General features: G+C 56.5%; 1 protein-coding gene across 16 annotated transcripts in view; it reads left to right on the top strand.

The window, feature by feature from the left end:
• CCDC57 (coiled-coil domain containing 57) overlaps window positions 1-20614 on the top strand; it is a 101814-nt gene that overhangs the window by 26958 nt on the left and 54242 nt on the right. For all 16 annotated transcript variants that reach the window (XR_012009408.1, XR_012009407.1, XR_012009409.1 and 13 more), the window contains 6 exons: window positions 421-579; window positions 3483-3645; window positions 3991-4125; window positions 9695-9917; window positions 10543-10695; window positions 15736-15839. Coding sequence is in view for 8 of the 16 variants with exons in the window: in XM_072782057.1 (XP_072638158.1) it covers window positions 421-579; window positions 3483-3645; window positions 3991-4125; window positions 9695-9917; window positions 10543-10695; window positions 15736-15839 (937 nt within the window). In the remaining 8 variants the exon portion in view is untranslated. The remainder of the gene's footprint in view (window positions 1-420; window positions 580-3482; window positions 3646-3990; window positions 4126-9694; window positions 9918-10542; window positions 10696-15735; window positions 15840-20614) is intronic.

The raw sequence follows: 20614 nt of genomic DNA, 5'->3' as shown, positions 1-20614 counted from the left end.
TGTCTTCTCTAGTTTCTCTCCGGTGACTCTACTGGGTGGTGGAAAGGGTTCTGTATGGCCTCATTTTACTGTTGAATTTGAAAAAGCTGTCGAACGTCCATGTGGGGGGCTGCACGAGGCGTGGCCACCCCAAGGCCTCCATGGCTCACCCATCCCCTGAACAGCCGGCGTCGGCGTGGCCTGTTGTAGGTCTTTAGTGGACACTGGGGTGGGTGGAATGGTTGGGTGGATATTTCTTCTTGGGTAAGACTGTTTCCCAATCTGGGCGAGGAGGTCTCTGCCTGATGTGGAGACGTGGGTGTGGAGGAGACCCTGGTGTCGACTTCCTTTGAGGGCTGCGCGTGTGTTGGGGGCGCCACGTAAAAGAAAGCTTGAGGGGGCCACACGCCCATATTCACACAGCTCCCCTTCTTTGTGCAGACTTCGGGAAGATGCATCGACTCTGAGGTCGGGCTGGGATGCCCAGGTTGCTCAGCTGTCCAAGGACATAATCTCCAGGGACCTTCAGATTCAGTCTCTGCAGGAGGAAGCAGGGGAGCTCAAGGCACATCTGGCCCGGTGCCAGCAGGACGTCGGAAGGTGACTTCCCCCACCTCCTCCCCACGGGGGTCTTCTCCCCGCACGCCTCCTGGGGGCCCCGGTGCCATGCTGGGCGCTCAGGGTACAAACAGGAACAGAACCAAGGCCCCAGCCTCACATCCTGTCGAGGGAAAAAGATGAGAAACAGGAAACAGAAAACAAACTTCTGTCGAGGGAAAAAGATGAGAAACAGGAAATAGAAAACAAACATCTGGTCGTGAGAAGGGAGAGCAAGGGTGAGGAGGAGCTCGCAGGGTGGGGTGATGGACGGGAGTCCGGAGAAGGCCTTTCCTGGGCGCCAGGCCGCGGTCTTGCTGCTTGGTCCCGTGTGCAGTCACCCCTCGTGTCGCCTGTCTGACTGCTGACACCTCATCAGACGGAGTGAGTGCTTGGGTAAAGAGCGTGTCCTCTCCGGGAATAGTTTAAATATAAGAAGATGCACTCACTTCACCTGTATGGTTGGTGAATCTTGACCCGCGTGTACCCCTCTCAGCCACCCCCGCAGCCGAGACTGAATCCTGTCCCGGGCCTGCCAGTGCCCCGCAGTTCCCCCGAGCCCCGAGCCACCCGGGTGCACATTGCGTCTGGCTCCTCTGCGTGCGTGTTGCAGGTTTCCTGTGTTTCTGTGTCAGTTTTGTCTTTGGGGGAGTTTGCCCATTTCCCGCCGTCATTGACGTTACTGGTACGAAGCTGGCGGTGGTGTTCGTGTCTCCCCAGGTGTGTGGACCTGTTCTCCGTCAGTCTGGCTGGAGATCTCTTGATTTTACCAATCTTTTTAAAGAAATCGCCTTTGGTTTCATTGACTTTTCACAGTTGTTTTCTGGAATTTTACTTTCACTGATACCTATTCTCATCTTCGTTATTTTCTTTCTTCTCTTCCTTTGGCCTTAATTTGATGTTCTTTTGACAGCTTCTAATGATGGGGTCCTCAATTATGATTTTTGGACCTTTCTTCTTTTCTAACAAACATAAGCATGTCATGCTGTGAATTTCCTTTTGAGCACTACTTTGCTATGTCCCACAGATTTTGATATTATTTCATTAAAAATACTTTCTAATTTTCCTTGTGATTTCTTCTGTGGTCCATGGGCTGTTTAGAAATGTGTTGCTAAGTTTCCCGTCATTTTGAGATTTCCAGAAATCTTTTTGTTACTGGTTTCTACTTTAATTCTGTGGACAGAGAACCTACTCTGGGACCCGAGTGCAGGGAGCGTGGGCATGTGGACACGTGATGGTCAGGGGACAGGCTGGCATTTCCTGGCGTTGAACAAAGTGTTGACCCTCCATGGACATTTTAAAAATAAACAACTCGGGGGCGCCTGGGTGGCTCAGTTGGTTGAGCGGCTGATTCTTGGTTTCAGCACAGGCCATGACCTCAGGGTCGTGAGATTGAGCCCCACATCGGGCTCTGGGTTCAGTCTCAGAGTCTGCTTGGGATTTTTTCTCCCTCTGCCCCTCCCCCAGCTCTCTCACTTGCTCCTTCTCAATAAATAAATAAATAAATAAATAAATAAATAAATAAATAAGTCTTTTTAAAAAACGAACAAGTGGGCTCTCCCCAGCTTGTGAGGCCCCGTCCCCCTGCTGTGAGCCTTTGTGTCTGAAGTTGTCCCCAGGTGTGCCTTCTTGAGGAGGAGTGCTGAGTTGCTGGGTGTAGGATGCTCAATTCCAAATCATTTCTCCCCTGGATTTTTTTTTTTAAGATTTTTAATTTATTTATTCATGAGAGACAGAGAGAAAGAGGCAGAGAGAAAAGCAGGCTCCACGTGGGGAGCCCAACATGGGACTCAATCCCGGGACTCCAGGATCAGGCCCTGGGCTGAAGGCGGCGCTAAACCTCTGGGCCACTCAGGGATGCCCAAACGTCCCATTTATTATCTGCGTTTCTGTGCTCAGGAGTCCGGCTCGCTCAGCTGGGTCCCCGACAGAGGGTCTCACTAGGTGGGGACCATGGTGTTGCGGCCAAGCTGCCTTTCTTCCCGGGCTGCTTCAGGCTGGCAGCAGAGTCCTTCCCAGCGGCTGTGAGCCGTCGGCGCCCACAGGCCCTGACCCTGCAGTCACCGGTCACCGTGCAGCTGCTGCATCTCAGGGCCAGCAGGAGACTCCCTCCAGGCGCAGTGCTGGGGCGCGTGGGTCCTGTGGTGCTCGCAGCCCGGCCACCCGGCCAGGGGCCACCCAGAGCCTCCCAGCGTGCGTTGCCCCCGTGTGGCCGACGGGGAGCCCGGCGCCCCTCTGGCACTGCTATCTCTCACCCTTCTCTTTCTAGCTGGGGCTCACAGTGCACATGGCGTCTGTGCCGCTCCCCGCCTAGTGCTCGCGAGCTTCTCTGGTCCAAGGATGTGCATCCCCCCGGTTGTGCTGGCTTTCCTCCTTCGTCTCTTGCATCCTGATCTCCCTGGACCTGCTCTTAGATGGATGTGGGTCCTCTCTGGAGGGCTCTGTGTGTGTCCTGGAGGCTCTGAGCTCTCTGCTCCCCTCTGCCCGCATTCCCACGCTCTCCAGTGCTCGCTCCTTGCAGCTCTGAAATCTCACATTTCTCTGCTGGAATCACTTCTTTTTTTTTCTTCAAGTTTGTTGGCTTTCCTCTCCTCTCTTCTTACGAATCAGTTCTTGTGTTTCCTGAGTTTGACCTTCCATGGTACTGGCTTCCTTGGTGCTGGGAGTCCCTGCCGTCCGCTCCTCTCTGAACCCGAGCTTGCCCGTGCGTGGGTGTCTACACTGCACAGGCTCCTCCCGGCTGCAACCCCTGAGCATGTCATGTGCCCCAGAGCCCCGGGGAGCGGGGGCTGGCCCACAGGGGCCCTACTGCCACGTGGCGGCGCCCTCCCTTCACCCCGTCGCCTGCAGCACAGCTCTGCTTGTCACGTCCAACACGGTAACGTCCGTGCTGTCCCATCCCGCAGGTACAAACAGCAGCTGTCGGCGGCAGCAGACAGGGAGCGGTGCCTGGAGCGTGAGCGGGCGCAGCTGGAGCTGGACTGGCGGCAGCGCTGTGACAGCGTGGAGAGGGACCACTACCGCAAGTCCGAGGACCTGATCCAGGCCCTGACCGAGGCGCGAGATCAGGTCTGCACCCCCAGCCCCGTCAGGTTCGTCCTGCACCGAGTGGGCCGGGAGGAGGGCTCTGGGCTCTCGCCACGTCGTCGTTCCAGTTGGAAACTGCGGAGCCTCCCTGAGCAGCAAACATTAAGGAATGAAGCGCGTCCCTCTCCTGCCCGCAGCCGCCCGTAGCATTTTAGTGTTTATCGTGGCAGTGGTGCCCCTCGGTGCCCGTGCTGGGGTCCTGGGCCACACGGGCCGCTCGTTCAGGCGCCTGCCATCTGCTCCCCAAGAAGGACCCCAAGGCTGGTGCTGTGGCCCGGGAGCCCTCCCGGCGGGAACTGAGCCCCACTTGTGTTCTGTGTGTTCCAGGCTGCTGCCAAGCTGCAGGAGACCGAGCGGACGCTGCGTGACCAGGAGGTGGTGCTGCAGGCCTTGAGCCTGGAGAGGGACTGGGCCGTGGAGGCGCTGAGGACACGCGGGCTCCTCCCCGACAAGGAGGTGCAGGTCAGTGCCGCTGCCCTCGCTGGGCCTCTGCTGGCGACGCCAGGGCCCCAGCAGCCCACTCCTCGAGCCTCCCCTCAGCCCTGGCCTTCCCCGCCCCGGCCCCTCCCAGTGTCTCGGCCAGTCTGACACCGAGAGGGCCACAGCAACTCTGGACGCAGACTCTTGTTTGTCTCTCAAAACCTCAGAAAACCCTACGTTCAAACATCATGCCATCCAGACAGTCACTGTAACACTGCTGTGGCGTGGGTTGCCTTGCGCCGTGATCCTGCCTGGCGGGACTACCGCGTGCCGCCCGAGTGCTTCCCGGTGCCAGGCCGCCCGAGAACCTTGTCTGCTGGCCCTCAGTTCTGGTGCTGAGGCCGGTGCTGTGGTGCAGATGCAGGGACCCTGTGGGGCAGCTTGGGAGGGGCAGGGCCAGGCTCCGAACCCACAGCAGGGGTCCTCAGTCGGGGGGGCAGGGCCTGCACGAGGTCGGGGAGCCGACCGGGAGGCGGTGCAGGAGGATCTTTCCAGGCCTCCTGCTTACATCAGTGAGACACACAGATCTTCAGCGCGCGGCTCAGGTGAGTGTGTCCAGGGCGCCCAGCCTGCGGGCACGCCCCTCCCCACCGGTCCCCGTCACCCCCAAAGCCCGCAGCTGTTCTGACTTCTGGCTTCTCACAGGGACCTGGTGGGGCAAGGTTTCCTCCAAGACGCTGTGGTGGCCGCCTGTTCGTAGGCTCAGCTCCTAACCGGTGTTGGGAGAGTTACGTTTGGGCGCCCAGCCTGTCAGTAGAGCGTGTGGGCCCTGATCCGGGGTGTATGTTCCTGCCTTGTCCTAACCAGCCTGGAGCCCAGGACCTCTGCTTCTTCCCTCAAGAATGTTAAGTTCTCGCAGAGTCAGAGTTAATGTTTGATGACGTCTGGGTCGTTGTGGACATTGTCAGAGCCCAGGACACTGACCCGGCGTCTGTGTGGACGGCGGGGCAGGAGCCACAGCCCCAGGGAGGACACGGCCTGTGAGCGCGGAGGCTCCCAGCGGCAGGAAGGCTGGGGTGTGGGGGGTCAGCGGGTGGCAGGGGCACCAGTGTCCTTCCTGCACCACCGCAGGCCACAGGGTCAGATCACTTACTCACTTTAGAAATTGTCAGGAATGCTTGTCCTGGTAGCTTCGGCGCTGATGTCGGAGGGTGCACGTCCCATCAGATGGGGTGGGAATCCACGAGCAGCCAGGGGCCCTCCTGGACTGGGGCCCGCATCTCTCCAGGAGGGACAGGACTAAGGGGCTGGAGTTTATCCCAAAAACACACGTCTTCACACGTGGCATCTGAGGCACCGACATGCAGCCATGGTCGTTTCCTCCTCACAAGATCCCTTCACTGATGGAGAGCCGCCCAGAGCCTGACACTGACCATGAGGTGCCCACAAGCTGAACGGTGGCCCCGAAGGGACAGGTCGGGGTCCTCGCCGCCAACCCCCCGGGTGCCGCCTTCCGGGGAGACAGGGTCGCTGTGGCTGCGGGCGGTTCAGACGAGGTCACCTGGAAGCAGGTGGGCCCTCGTCTGGTATGACTGGCGTCCTTATGCACAGAACAGCACGGGGACATGGGGAGCAGGCCAGGTGCCGGCAAAGGCAGCGTGGGGAGCGACGTGGCCCCAGAGGGGGCACCGAGGGGAGCAGGTGAGCACTGGAGGCTGGCAGGGGTGGGAAGGTTCTCCGCAGAGTCTCTGAGGGAGCGTCGGCATCCAGTGTGAGGCATGTGGCCCACAGGCAGCATCCCAGGAAGCCGCAGCCCAGCATGCGTCCACCTCACGGCCCCCAAGGGAAGCCACGGGAGAGGCGCCTTCTGGGACAGTGCCAGGTGGTGTGTCAGCACTGTCCTGCTTCCTCTGCCTTTCTGTCCTTCTACGAAAAGTCACTCAGCCGGTTGTTCGGGAGAACAGAGCTACTGGGATCCGCCCGAGGATCTTTCCAGCAGCCTGTCCCCTCAGCCGTCCGTCATTAGCCTGGGGGGCGGGAAGGGCGACTGGAGGCCGGCGACTGTCCACGGGCCTGCTTGCACCAGCGCGCACAGTAGCCAGGCTGCAGAGAGGAGAGCACGCACGGCTCACATGCCCGCTGCAGAGGGGAAGTGGCCCTGGGCCTCTGGCTGCGCCCTGTGTGCTGGTGCTCACCCTGCCGTTGGTGTGCGAGGCAGGGCTGTCCTGGGAGTCACATGAAGGTCATACCCCGCCCACCATGCTGGGAAGTCACCCCGCTCCTGCCCATTCATGTGCACACCTTGGATCCTGTGGGGGGCCTGGCCTTGGGGCCCGGAGCCAGGGTGAGGGGGATGCAGCAGGCCACACCGCAAGGTGGTCAGAGACGTGGGGCCTCAGAGCCAGGATCAACAGGAGGATGCTGTGCACTGTTTGACACAGTGGGAGGACGACCCCTAAGCCCTGCGGGTCCCTCTGTGCCGTGGGGCAAGGACCCACTGGCAGGTGAGCGATGGGCCATGTGGGAAGGATGCAGTGGTCACCAGGTAGGCTGCCCAAGCGGTCTAGGTGGGCCCCTGGCAAGTACGAGGAGGATGAGCCAGCAATACCCACTGTGCCCGTTGCCGCGCCGTCTTGCCACCGGGCCCGAGTCGTGTGCATGCAGCTCCGGCAAGGATGGTATTGGTCATCCTGCCGTGTCCGTCCCGCAAAGCACAGGCCCTCCCGGCACAGGGCGTGGGGGGGCGGGGGGGGCTGTGCCCCCAAGGCTTCATTGCCACGCCGTGTCACAGATGAGACCCTGACTCTCGGAGCTGGCTGGGCTGCCCAGGGCCTTGGGGCTGATGCGGTCTCTCCGTCGCACACTAAGAGGGAAGACCCCGAGACGGGTGGTCCCTGCCCCACAAGCGGCAGAGGAGGTCTTTGAGCAGGGCTGGGCCAGCGACAGGCCCCTCGTGCGGGAGCAGCTGGGAGGCTTGGTGGGAAACATCCCGAAGGGCACAGGAAGGGGGTGGGCGTTTGCAGGGAGACGGTGGCCCCTCTGCCTGCAGTGTCCAGGGGAGCCCTCGGCACGGGGTCGGGGCTGGAATGCAGCACGGGTGCAGAGCGAGCCAGGGATGGTGTGCCGGCAGCGTTGGGAAGCTGGGGCCTGTGTTCGGGAGATAAAAAACTCGCTTCCTTCTGGAAGGAAAAGTACCGCGTGGCCGCCGCAGAAATCCAGCAATTTCAGCTTAGCAGCACGGCCTGTGGAAGGTCCTGGGTCTGGCCGCTCAGCTCCTGTCGGGCCCCAAGCGCTGCCTCGTGCAGCCTCTGTCGCTTCTGTGGACCCGAACGAGTGGTGGGCCTCGTTACCTGGAGCGTCGGAGCCTTCGTCTGTGCCACGCGTCCCCTTCACAAAGCGTGAATGGGGGGTGTGACCCAGCACGAGGCTCGCCGCGGGCTCATCAGCGCACGTTCCCAGAGGCCGCGGCCTTCCCCGGGGGCCGACCTTCGGGGCGCTGTCCTGCGGCTCTGGTGGCCTCTCCGTGTGGACCTCGTCCATGTTCCCAGGCACGTGCTCTCTCTGGGCAGGTCAGGTCTTGCTATCGGATTTGGAGGTTTTTCCACTTGTGCAGTGACTGTTTTTTACATCATTGTAATTCTTCAAAACACAACGTAAATGGTTGTGTGTCGCACCGCACAGCCCATCCCTTCCGGGCGGCCGCTGAGATGCTCGGCTAGCCCCTGCCACCCTGGTGCGCAGGCTATGCTCATGCGTCCCCGGGAGCTCGCCGACTGGCTGGAGCGCCACTGGGGCTGCAGGGAACCGGGGGCTGCAGACTGGGCGGTACTGGGGCGGCGGCCCCCTCGCACAGTGAGCACAGCTGTGGCCCTGCAGGCCTGTGTCTGTGTGTGTGGGGTGACCCTGCAGGCACGTGTCCATGTGGGGAGGGGACCCCACAGGCCTGTGTCCATGCCGGACGGAGTAGGGTCCTGCAGTCCCATGTCCGTGTGTCAGGGGGACCCTGCAGGCCCGTGTCTGTGCCAGGGGCTCTCCTAGGGCTCAGACCAGGACCAGGCAGTCTGCCGGGCTGCGCTCCCTGCCCCCCTTGTTCAGGCGCCGTGTTTCCCTGCCAGCGGGTCTGCAGACCCTCGTTTCTTGGAGCTCATCTGACTTTCTGGTGTTGACAGCCAGCAGCGGGCCTGCCGCGGTGAAGCCCTGTGCTCAGGGCCGTAGCCTGTGTCGCTGTCATTTCCTCAGGACGCCACCGCTGAGCGTGGATGCGGGGCCGTGGGGCGTCCCCTTCCTGCACGCCGCACGCCCACCCTCCCTCTGTCCCATGGATTCCAGTGGCTGTCATGAGAAGTCAGCAGAAACCTGGTATCTGTGCCTGTGCGTGCCGAGTGTGCTGTGTTCTCATCGCTTTTGGGCATTTTCTATCTCTGATCTGTTTTAGGAATTTGATGATGACGTGCTGTTTGGTGGGATTTTCTTTGTGTTTATCTTGCTTTGAGTTTGGTGGACTTCTTGCATCTGTGGTCTTCTGTTCTCATCAATCCGAAGGTACTGTGGTCAGCGTGTCGTAACTGAAGGACTTCTTCCGCAGAGCCTGTTGATGCTCCCGTCTCTCCCTCCTTCCTGCACCTTCTGGTCTGCTCCCAGGCCATCCTCAGTGAATTTATTATTTCAAATGATGTCTTTCTCGTTTCTCCAGAAATTCTGGTTCTTCTAAAATTATCTTCTGGGGGCTCCTGGGTGACACAGTGATTGAGCATCTACGTTTGGCTCAGGTCCTGACCCCGGGTCCTGGGATTGAGTCCCCACGTGGGGCTCCCTGCTCAGGGGCGTCTGCTTCTCCCCCCGCCCGCCCCATGCACTGGCTCTCTCTCTGAAATAAATAGATCTTTTAAAAAGATAAATAAAATTCTTTTCTGTTCTTTTGCTTTTACGCCCATTTTCCTTCCTTTCCCTGAGTGTGTTTGTGGTTGCAACTGTGCTCAGGTTCTGACGGCCACGGAGCGTGTCTTCACGGTTCACCTGGGGGATCGCGTGTGTCAGGGCTTCACTCCTCTTCATGGCTGAACATTGCTCCATCTTGCCACGTTTTTTTAATTCATTCATCCATTGGTGGATGGTTGTGTTTGCACATTTTGGCTCCTGTGAAAAATGCTGCCGTGAACACGCGTGTGCAGGTTTTGCCGGGGCCATCTGTTTTTGGTTCTCTTGGGCTTATGCTCAGGAGCGGAGTGTGGGTCGGGAGTCACTCTGTGTTTGATCCTTGGAGGAGCCGCCAGACGGTCTTCCATGGCGACGCGCCGTCACACACACGCAGCAGCCCTCCCTGTGGGCACTCTGCCTGCCTGTCTTTTCCACACCAGCTGCCACTGTAGCTGAGAAGGAAGCTGCCTGTCAAACAGTAGGCTCGTCTTCCCAGCGCCTGCTGGGAAGGTTTTCATTGTCCCCGTCAGTTTAGGTGGAAGTTTCCTGCCGCCGGGTGGGCAGACGGGAGGGAGTGCAGATGCGGCCAGCCCTGGATGGGCAGCATGCCACAGGTGTCTTCCTAGCTGTCAGCGTTTTCTTTTCTTTTCTTTTTTTTTTTTTTTTCTTTTCTTTTCTTTTTTGTATGTGCCAGGTGCTCCTAAGGCATCGTGAAGAAGAAACCAAGGAAAGTTTTCCGTCCTATGAGATCCAGAGGCTCCAGGAGCAAAACACAAGCTTACGAAGGGCTGTTTCAGAGATGAGGAAAGAAATGGAGACTCTGAGTGAGCATGTTCTTCCTCCTGCCCCGTCAGGGAGTCAGGCCGGCGGCCCAGAAGAGCCCCGGCCACATCCAGAGGCAGCTGCGAAGGCTCCTGGTGAGTGAGGGCGAGGGTGGGGGCAGGGGCTGGGGGTACGTGGGTCTCCACGGGTCCCAAAGGGGCTCACTTGGAGTCTGTAAATGAACAACTGCTTTAAAACATCACATCAATGTGTGGCAGCAGCCTTCCCCCGAGAGAGGTTTCGTGGAGTCCGTGTTCACAAAAGGGGTTACAGCGTTTTATTGGTTGGGGACGAGGAGAGCGAAGGGCTGCGTCCTTGGCACTTCCAGCCGGGAGCCCGCTGGCCGGGGAGCTGCTGGGCGCTGTTCAAGTGGCGGGCAGTGTGGGGCTGGGGACGCTGAGCCTCTCCTCGGGGTGTCCTGTGCTGTGGCGGAGCGGGGCCCCACTGGTGGCCCAGGAGTGGCCGTGAGCAGAGGGCCCCAGGCAGCACGGCCCCGCGCGTGAGACGCCGTGCACTCCCACAGACGCCAGTGCGTGGGGGTGAGGGGGTGCTGCCTGTCTGCCTCCTTAGGGAGCGCCCTCGCCGCAGGCGGGGGGGGGGCATTATGGGTGGGCGGGCAGGGAAGCCAGCCACCCCAGCCCGAGTGGGCCTCTACCTAGGTGACGGTGATGGGAGCGTCCGTGTGTGTGCCTGTGCATTTACTGGGTTTTTTGGGGGCAGATCACGTTATGGTCCTTGAAACGGAAATACGAAATCTAAAGGATAAACTTAAAACCCTGGAGGAACAAATAGAAGATGTCTTAGATCCTGCAAAGAGGTCCTCATCTTACGCTGACGTTCAGCCCAGTGTCCACTGCCCGGCTGAGGCCCCCGGTAAGTGTCCTCGTCTCCTCCTGTCGCATGCTCTGTCCCACTGACGCGGCCTTTGTTTTCATTGGAATATAAACGCTACAGCAAGTGCAGGAAATGCAAAGGCACAGGTCAAGGAAGGATCACAGCCGCGGGTCCCTGTTCCCGGTGCCCGGGAGTCCCTGGGCCAGGCTGCTCACCCCTCCATGTGGGCACCTCCCTGCCCCCCACCTGCTCGGCCGCACGCAGATGCCCCCTCAACCTGGCTGGGGCGCTGGCCCAGCGGAGGGTCTACCTGGGGGACTAGGGGGCAGACGCCGGCCAGGCAGGGATGATGTATGGGGAGGGAGGGGGAGCAGGACCCCCACCTCCAGATCACCTGGTCTCCACCCCGGGCTGGCATTCCCACAGCCCGTCCCTCTTACTCCTTTTCCTGGCGGGGTCTCCCGTGGGACGCTGATCATCACTGGGCTGTCCCTGATCCCGGGGGAAGCTTGGCAGCGTTTCACTCTAATACCTGCCCGGGGTTTTCCAGGGAGGCGAGTCAGAGTGAGGAGGTTCCTTTCTACTCCTGCTGTAACGCAGAGCTTTGTTTTTTATCGTGGTGCTGTCAGTTTGGGTTGATGGGTTGTGACGCTTTGTTGTTGGATGCGTCCAGCACTAGGACCGCGGTGTCTGTACGGGGGACGGGCCCTCCTGTGCTGACGGAATGGTCCTGTCTTCCCGGCCGCCCTCTGGGGCCAGGTCCATCCACTCCATGCTGCTGGTCACGCCACTTGACTTCCTGTGGCTAGCGTCTGTTCCGTGTGTCTCTGCGGTCCGTTCCCTCTTGACCTGCCTCTCCCGCCCTTGAGGTGAATATCCTATAGGCGGCACATGGGGCAGCTTCCGAAGTTCATTTTGCTGGTGTTTTTATTTTTTATTATTTATTTTTTTTTAATTTTTATTTATTTATGATAGTCACACACAGAGAGAGAGAGGCAGAGACATAGGCAGAGGGAGAAGCAGGCTCCATGCACTGGGAGCCCGATGTGGGACTCGATCCTGGGTCTCCAGGATTGCGCCCTGGGCCAAAGGCAGGCGCCAAACCACTGCGCCACCCAGGGATCCCCTTGCTGGTGTTTTTATAACTGATACGCCCATTGGTCACACCACCCACACTTGCACTTGTCGCATTGAGTGTGCACGGCCGCTTCCTGCCCGTGTATGTCCCTCGGCCACTTCTTTCCTGCCCGTGGGTCACCGGTGTGCAGGGCCTCGGTGGCTGCAGGGACCACAGCCAGCTCCCCCCACGCTGCATGGCCAGCAGTGGAAGGCGGCAATCCTTCTGCCACTCGGGCCTCGTCCCTGCACCTGCTGTCGCCAGTGCCACCTCCCTTGTCAAGAACCACTTCGGGCAGGATGACCGTTTTTGCTCTGGACTGTGAAACGTAGTTTTAAAACCTCGAGAGGATGGAGCGCCTGGGTGGCTCAGTGGTTGGATGCCTGCCTTCGGCCCAGGGCGTGATCTGGAGTCCTGGGATCGAGTCCTGCGTCAGGCTCCCTGCAGGGGGCCTGCTGCTCCCTCTGCCTGTGTCTCTGCCTCTCTCTCTCTCTCTCTCTCTCTCTGTGTCTCTCATGAATAAATAAAATCTTTAAAAAAAAAAAAAAAAACCTCAAGAGGAAAGATGTGAGTCTGTGGTGATCGGCCAGACATCGGCCCTGGAGGTCCAGGTGCTCCGACATCCGCTCTCAGGGCAGGTGTGCTGCCGAGAGTTCTCTGGTTTCCCTTCACCCGGAAGGGGCGTATTTGCTGGTGGGAAGGGAGGAGCCGACGTCCTGGCGTTCAGCCCTTGAGCTGGCTGTGCCACTTCCTTCCGAGAGGTCCTCTGTGGTTCCGGTTCCGTCCGCACCACCGTCCCCGAAGAGCCAGGGGCTGAGTCTGTCGCTTGGGTCACAAATCTCAGGTGATGTGTCTGGACACGCACTTCCTCAGATCATCCTGTTTGGCGTTGAATTTGCCAAATTTAGGGAGTTTCCAGCTATTGCTTCTGCAGGTGTTTTCTATACTCCAAGCTCTGTTCCCACGCAGGCCCGCAGGGGTGAAATGCTGGCTGTCCTGTTGGTCTCCCACGGGCCCCTGTAGCTCTGGGACTTTCTTCAGTCTGGTTCCTCTGTGTCCGTCTGCAGGCTCTTGGGCTTCGTACCCCCGGTGCTGCCCTGGACCCTCCATGGGACTTCAGATCTAACATTTCCATCTTGGTTTTCCTTATCTTATTCCTCTGCTGAAACTTTTCTTTTCCCGTTGCTGTAAGAGCGTATCAGCTTGCGTTAAGTTCCCCGTCCCATACTCCACATGATCCTGTCCTGACATCTGTGTCCTCCTGGTGCTCTTTCCATCTGAATTGGGATTATCCCGGTTACAGGTGTGATGAGTGACGCTGGATTGTGACGCACGTACCAGGTGCCACGGCCTGGAACTCCGACCCCGAGTCGACTCCGGATCTGTCAGGGCCCCACCTTCCTCGGGCACGATGGGTGCCCGTACCCTGGCGCACTCCCGGGGGCACGTCTGAGTGGCTGCGCACTCTAGGACCTTCTGCTTGATGCCCTTGTGTGTCGCCGGCCCAAGGCCACTGACGTCCTGGCCGCCATCCCTGCGTCCCTGCCTCCCCGCGTCCCCGCCCCTGCAGAGCTCAGCTCTCAAGGCTGCGGCAGATCCCTGCTGCCCGGTTTCCCCGTGGCCCCTCTGTAATCCTTGCCATGCGCTCGTCCCAGGAGGGTGCAGGCGGGTGGTGTGGGGTGAGCCTCTGTCTGCATCAGGCCCACCCTGCGGGGAACGGGATTGTCCGGGGCCTTCCGTGGTCTGAGCTCCCTGGGTTTCTGGGCTACGCAACCGGTGTCAGAGCTGGGAGGGACAGGAAGGACGTGGGCGTGCAGCCCCTGCAAGCATCCCTGGGCCCCTCGCCCTCGCCCGCGGGGCAGCCCTTCGGTCGCTCCAGGCCCTCAGCTGCGGCGAAGGTCTTACGTGCGGTCACCAGCTCACTGCTTGAGTGTCAGACCAACCGTCCATCTCTGGAATCAGCTCAGCAGGTGGCACGTGTTCCTGAGTGCCATCGGCCTATGCCCGTTGCTCCTCAGGATGCCCCTGGTCAGGGTTTACGGTCACGGTTCTGGCGTCAGATGTGTCGGAAGATGTCCCTCATTCGTCTGTTTGCTGAAAAAGTTTGTATTAGATTTATGTTAATATTTCCTGAACTAATAGACTTCAACCCTACCGCCCCCCACCCCCCCAGTTTTAGGATTTTCTGTGTGAAAAGGTTTTAAAGTGTGAATTCAGTTTTTTTTTTTCACAGTTAAAGGATGACCCAGATTTTTTGTGTGTGTCACTTTGTGGTGTTGTATTTTACTAGAAAGTTGTCCATTTCATTTAATTCTTTGAAAGTTGACTATAGTATCATCCTATGGATTTTAAAAGCCTGTAGGGGGATCCCTGGGTGGCGCAGAGGTTTGGCGCCTGCCTTTGGCCCAGGGCGCGATCCTGGAGACCCGGGATCGAATCCCACGTCGGGCTCCCGGTGCATGGAGCCTGCTTCTCCCTCTGCCTATGTCTCTGCCTGTCTCTCTCTCTCTCTGTGACTATCATAAAAAAATAAAAATAAAAAAATAAAAATAAAAAAAAAATAAAAGCCTGTAGGATCCAAAGTAAAACTGTGTTTCTAGATTTACTTGTGATTGTGTGGTTTTTGTTGACTCTTTCTCTTGCTTAGACTCACCATAGATTTATCTTTATAAAAAGCCTTTTGAGGAGCCCGTGACGCTGTATGCCCGTGTTCTGGATCTTCAGCGTCTAGTGTGAGCTTTACTCTCTCTGTCCTTCCTTCTCCTGTATTTCGTTGGTCTTTTTCTCATTTCTTGAGACAGACACTCAGCTCATTGACTCCATCTGCCTTCTCTTCAGGAAGCTCTGGGGACACAGGTGTTCTTGCAAGGACAACCTTTAGTGCATTCCTGACATTTGTTTGCTTTTAAAGTTTTTTTTTTTAATTATTTTGGGGGCAGCCCTGGTGGCTCAGCGGTTTAGTGCCTGCCTTTGGCCCAGGGCCTGATCCTGGAGACCAGGGATCGAGTCCCATGTCGGGCTCCCTGCATGGAGCCTGCTTCTCCCTCTGCCTATGTCTCTGCCTCTCTGTGTGTGTGTGTCTCTCATGCATAAATAAATAAAATCTTTTTTTTTTAAATAAAATCTTAAAAAAAAATTATTTTGGGGCACCTGGGTGGCTCAGTAGGTGAAGCATCTGCCTTCAGCTCAGGTCATGATCCCCGGGTCCTGGGATCGAGTCCTGCATCGGGCTCCCTGCTCAAGGGGGAGCCTGCTTCTCCCTCTGCCCCTCCCCCTGCTCGCATTCGCTCTTGCTCTCAAAAGAGTAAGTCTTTTTTTAAAAAATATTTATTTAACACAGAAAGAGAGAGGATGAGCAGGGAGGGGCAGAGGGAGAAGCACACCCTGCTCAGCATAGAGCCCAATACGGGGCTCGATCTTGTGACCCAGAGATCATGACCTGAGCTGAGATCAAGTCAGATCCTCGACCAACTGACCCATCCAGGCACCCCTTGTGAAATTTTTCTTAAAAAGATTTTCTTTTTAAGTAATCTGTACTGTCAGTGTGGGGCTCGGACTCACAACCCTTGGACCGAGAGTCGCACGCTGCACCAGTTGAGCCAGCCTGGCAGCCCTGCTTCTAGATTTTTCGATAAGCAGTGTATCAATGATAATTCAGGTCAAAATAATTTCTGACCTCTACTGATTCCTTCTTTGACCTATGCTGGTAGGAGCACCTTTCCCACCTCCCGGAGGCCTGGGAGCCAGACACTAGGTGGCGCCTGGCCGCAGCCAGACACTAGGTGGCGACACTGCTGTTTCCCTGCAGAGAGTCCTGCTTCCTTGATATGGGGACAGGGGAGGGCAGGGAGCATGTCCCCTGCCCTGGACAGCACAGGCCCTGCACCCCAAACAGGGCAGGCGACCGGCATGTCCCCAAGGCAATAGGGCACCTGAGCCTGACAGAGTCACTCTTTCTACAGGAGGAGCCATGTCAGCTGGTCATGCACCTGTGGGGCAGGCGCTCAGGAGGCTCAGAGACAGGACGCATCTCACCACCGTCCTGGTGGCCCGGCTCAAGCAGAAGGTATGGCCTCCCCTTGACACTGGGGCTGGGGATCTCCCGGCTGGACCACGTGACTGCTCTGTGCCTCAGTTTCCCTCCAAGGGAGGGGTTACTGTGAGGTAACGTGCAGGCCCAAGACGGCACTCAGTAAGACCCATTGAGTCCAGGCACCCATGGCAGAGCACGGGGCCTGCTATCTTTGCCGTGCACGGGGCTGCGACCGGCCAAGACGTGTGAGGCTGGAGGCGCATTCAGGACACGCTGCAGTGAGAACGGGCCCCAGGGGTCGGGGCCAGTGTCCACTGTGCACAGACACCTCAGCAGCCCGACCCTCGCCGTCAGCCAGGCTGCCTATCAGGAGTCAGGCCACAGTCGTGTGCTGGGTTGATGCCCCCTGCTTCCTAGGGTGCCAGCCCTCCTGTCACCTGTGGCTGAGTCCCAACACGGGCTTTAGGGTGCAAATGCAGAATTTCTGTTTTGTTTTTTTTTTTAATTTTATTTATTTATTCATGAGAGACACAGAGGCAGAGACACAGGCAGAGGGAGAAGCAGGCTCCCTGTGGGGAGCCCAATGTGAGACTCGATCCCAGGACCCTGGGGTCACGCCTTGGACTGAAGGCAGACGCTCAACCACTGAGCAGCCCAGGCGCCCCAGGAATTTTTTTGTGTTTCCTTTCGTTGTAATGAAATACATAGAAAGCTTGTAATTTTGAGGTATAAGTTCAGTGACAATAACTATGCTCCCAATACGTATAAACGACACCACCGTCCATCATTCTTGGATTATGCATCATCTGAACAGAAACTGTCCAAATCCAGTCAAGTCTAACACCCTTCCCCGCGGGGCACATTGGTCCTACATGTGGGATGGACGACTGTCGTGGGACTGGACATGCGGAGGCTGTTAGTGACCAGTTACTGCGACTGGCCCTGTGGCAACTCTGAGTTAGTGACTAGTTCTTGGGCCTGGCCCTGCAGCAGCTGCACGTGTTTGACCAGTTCCTGGGACTGGCCCTACGACATCTTCCTAATGACCAGTTCCTGGGACTGGCCTTGTGACAGCTGTGATTTTGTGATCATCTCCTGCAACTGGCCCTCCGCAGGTGTCCATCTGTGACTAGTTCCCGGGACTGGTTCTGCGACTGCTGTTACTTTGTGACCAGTTCCTGGGACCGGGCCTTCAGCAGCTTTGTTAGTGACCAGTTCCTGTGACGGGCCCTGCGACAGCTCTGTTGGTGATCAGTTCCTGGGACTAGCCCTGTGCAGCTGTGACTTAGTGACCAGTTCCTGGGACTGGCCTTGTGCACCTGTGAGTTCATGACCAGTTCCTGGGACAGGTGCTGCACAGCTGTGCATTAGTGTCCTATTCCAGCGACTGGCCCTGCAGCAGCTGTGAGTTATGGACCAATTCCTGGGACTGGCCGTACGGCACATGTCCATTTCTGACTAGTTCCTGGGACCAGTTGTTCAACTGCTGTTAGTGACCAGATCCTGGGACTAGCCCTGCATCAGCTGTGTGTTAGTGACCACTTTCCAGGACTGGCCGTGCAGCAGCTGTGAGTTTCTGACCAGGTCCTATGACTGCCGTATTGATGACCATTTCCTGTGACTAGCCCCCTGCAGGTGTCCATTTGTGACTAGTTCCTGGGACTGGGTCTGCGACCACTGTTAGTTAGTGACCACGTCCTAGGACTGGCCTTGTGGCACCTGTTACTTAGTGATCAGTTCCGGGGACTAGCTCTCATCAGGTGTGAGTTACTAACCAGGTCCTGGGTTGGCCCTGCTGCACTGTGAGTTTTGACCAGTTCCTGGGACTGGCCCTTTGACATCGGTCCACTGTGACCAATACCTGAACTGGCCTTGCGCAGCTGTGTGTTAGTGACCAATTCCTGGCACTGGCCTTGCACACCTGTGAGTTGGTGACCAGTTCCTGGGACTGGTGCTGTGCAGCTATCAATAATGGAGCATTTTCTGGGACTGGCTATGACACAGCTGTGTGTTAGTGACCAATTCTGTGACTGACCACCGGCAACTGTGAGTTAGTGACCATTTATGTGACTGGTCCTGTGACAGTTGTGAGTTCCTGACCAGTTCCTGGGACTGACCCTGTGCAGCTGTGAGTTGGTGACCAGTTTGTGGGACTGGCCTTGCGGAAGCTGCCTGTTAGTGACCAGTTCGTGGGACTGGCCCTGAGGCAGCTGTGAGTTACTAACCAGTTCCTAGGACAGGCCCTGTGAGAGCTGTGAGTTAGTAACCAGTTCTTCTGACTATGTGACAGGTGTGAGTTTGTGATCAGTTCCTGGAATGGCCCTGCCACAGCTGTGCATTGTGACGAGGTCCTGGAACTGGGCCTTGGCAGGGATCCTTTTGTGACTACTTCCTGGGACTTTCCCTGCGGCAGCTGTCAGTTTGTGACCAGATCCTGAGACCTGCACTGTATTGGCTGTTAGTGACCAATTCCTGTGACTGGCCCTGCGACAGCTATGAGTTATGACCAGTTCCTGGCACTGACCCTGTGAGTTTGTGACCAGTCCATAGGGCTGGTAGCTGGGCAACTGCGTGTTTGTGAGCCGCCTGTTACACTGGCAACATGGGCTGCTGTCCCTTTGTTAACAGATCATTTCTCTTATCACCTTGTTCCAGGTCTGTCATCAGGGGGTAGCCTCAGCATTTCGTGATGCTTTCCAAGGCTTAAGTAACATCCTATTCTGTTTCCCCATCGTGGATACGTGTTTGTTCTCAGCTTTTGGCAATTGTGGATTATATGGTTGTGAATGCCATGTCTGAGCATCTGTGCAAGTCCCTGCTTCCCATTCTTTCCGGTACATGTTGAGGAGTGTAATTTGTGTCCTATGGTAAATCTGTATTTCACTTTTTTTTTTTAATTTATTTATTTATGATAGTCACACAGAGAGAGAGAGAGAGAGAGGCAGAGACATAGGCAGAGGGAGAAGCAGGCTCCATGCACCGGGAGCCCGACGTGGGATTCGATCCCGGGTCTCCAGGATCGCGCCCTGGGCCAAAGGCAGGCGCCAAACCGCTGCGCCACCCAGGGATCCCTGTATTTCACTTTTTGAAAGACCATGAAATCATTTTCACGTTTACTGCACCGTTTTATGTGCCCCCCGCCCGTGTGTGAGGATCCCGACGGGCCACGTCCTGACCCACGTGACCTATTTTCTGTGTTTTTTATTCTGGCACCAGTGGGTGCGAACTGGTACCTTGCTGTGGTTCTGATTTGCATTTTTCCCAACGACTGATGATGTGGAGCATCTTTTCATGTACTTACTGGCCTTTTGTGTGTCTTCTTTGGAAAAATATCTATTCAGATCCTTTACCATTTGTAATTGGGTTGTTTGTCTTTTTATTGTTGGGTTCTAATAGTTCTTTATATATTCTCGATACTAATCCCTTATCAGCTGTACTATTTGTAGAATTTTTCTCCCATTCTAAAACTTCTCTTTTCACTTTCTTGCTAACATCCTTTGAAGCACAAATATTTTTAGTTTTTATGGTTTTGAGTTTTGTCTAAACGTTTTTTAAAAGATTTTATTTATTTATTTGAGAAAGAGCGTGCAAGAGCACAAGTAGGGGTAGGGGCAGACTCCCTGTGGAGCAGGGACCCCCACCCCAACACCAGGCTTGATCCCAGGACCCTGAGATCATGACCTGAGCTGAAGTCAGATGCCCAACAGACTGATGCACTGGGCGCCTCTGTTTATTTTATTTATTTATTTTTAAAGATTTTTATTTATTCATGACAGAGAGAGAGAGAGAGAGGCAGAGACACAGGCAGAGGGAGAAGCAGGCTCCATGCAGGGAGCCCGACGGGGGACTTGATACCCGGTCCCCAGGACCATGCCTTGGGCTGAAGGCGGTGCTAACCGCTGGGCCACCGGGGCTGCCCGCGCCTCTGTTTAATCTATCTTTTTATTGCTTGTACTTTTGGTATCATACATCCTGTTTCCTTTTGCACAGGTATTTTTTCATGAGGTTACAGGAAGAGGAGTTTTCACATGTCCTTTTAAGTCCATAAATACATAAATCATACTGCTTTGTATGCCTTGCATCTTCTGTGGAACAGAACACACCACTGAACACAAGCGTATTCTGAGCCTTCAGCTACTGCAGGATGCAGGTGGCACCCGGGAGGCTGGTGCTTTACCCTGCTGGGGGCAGTTTTCACTCTCAGGATGGAGGGGACTCAGCAATCTCTTGTTTCTGCTCACGGTGTCCCAGATCTGTGCACATGCGTGAGGTGAGGGCCTCAGGACACTCAGACTTGCTGCTTCCAGCTCTGCCCACGGTTGGAATGTTACACACACGTGTGCACACACACGTTTACAAACAAGAAATAGACATTTTAAAAAAGTTTTAACTTTTCCTTGATAATTATAGGTGATACGATTATCACAAGGAAAAATGTTTGCCTCAAAGTGTTTTTTGCTTGTTTTTCAATTAAGCGTTTCCCAAATGGTCACCTCTTTGGGTGTGTATGTGACAAATTCAAAGAATAAAATATTCACCAGGGATTCGTTATAGGAGTTCCTGGAATAGAAACATATTTTCTCTTCCTGAGAATAAAACAGGAAAGAGTGTAGAGCAGATGTCATTTTTTCTATCGCCTCCTCCTTTCCTTCTATCAGCAGGAGGACACACATCCAGAGAAGCTGCCAGCGTGAGGGGCTGGCCCTGGAGCCCTGCCAGGGTCCCATTCTGGGGATCTCCTGGCCGACCTGTAACTTCAAGGCCGCCCTGCGCCTGGGACCTCCCTTCCTGGCCCTTGTCCACCTCTG

The sequence above is a fragment of the Canis lupus genome, chromosome 16 (genome assembly GCF_048164855.1).
Source record: "Canis lupus baileyi chromosome 16, mCanLup2.hap1, whole genome shotgun sequence".
Lineage (NCBI taxonomy): Eukaryota > Metazoa > Chordata > Mammalia > Carnivora > Canidae > Canis > Canis lupus.
This window is presented reverse-complemented; position numbering and strand designations above follow the sequence as displayed.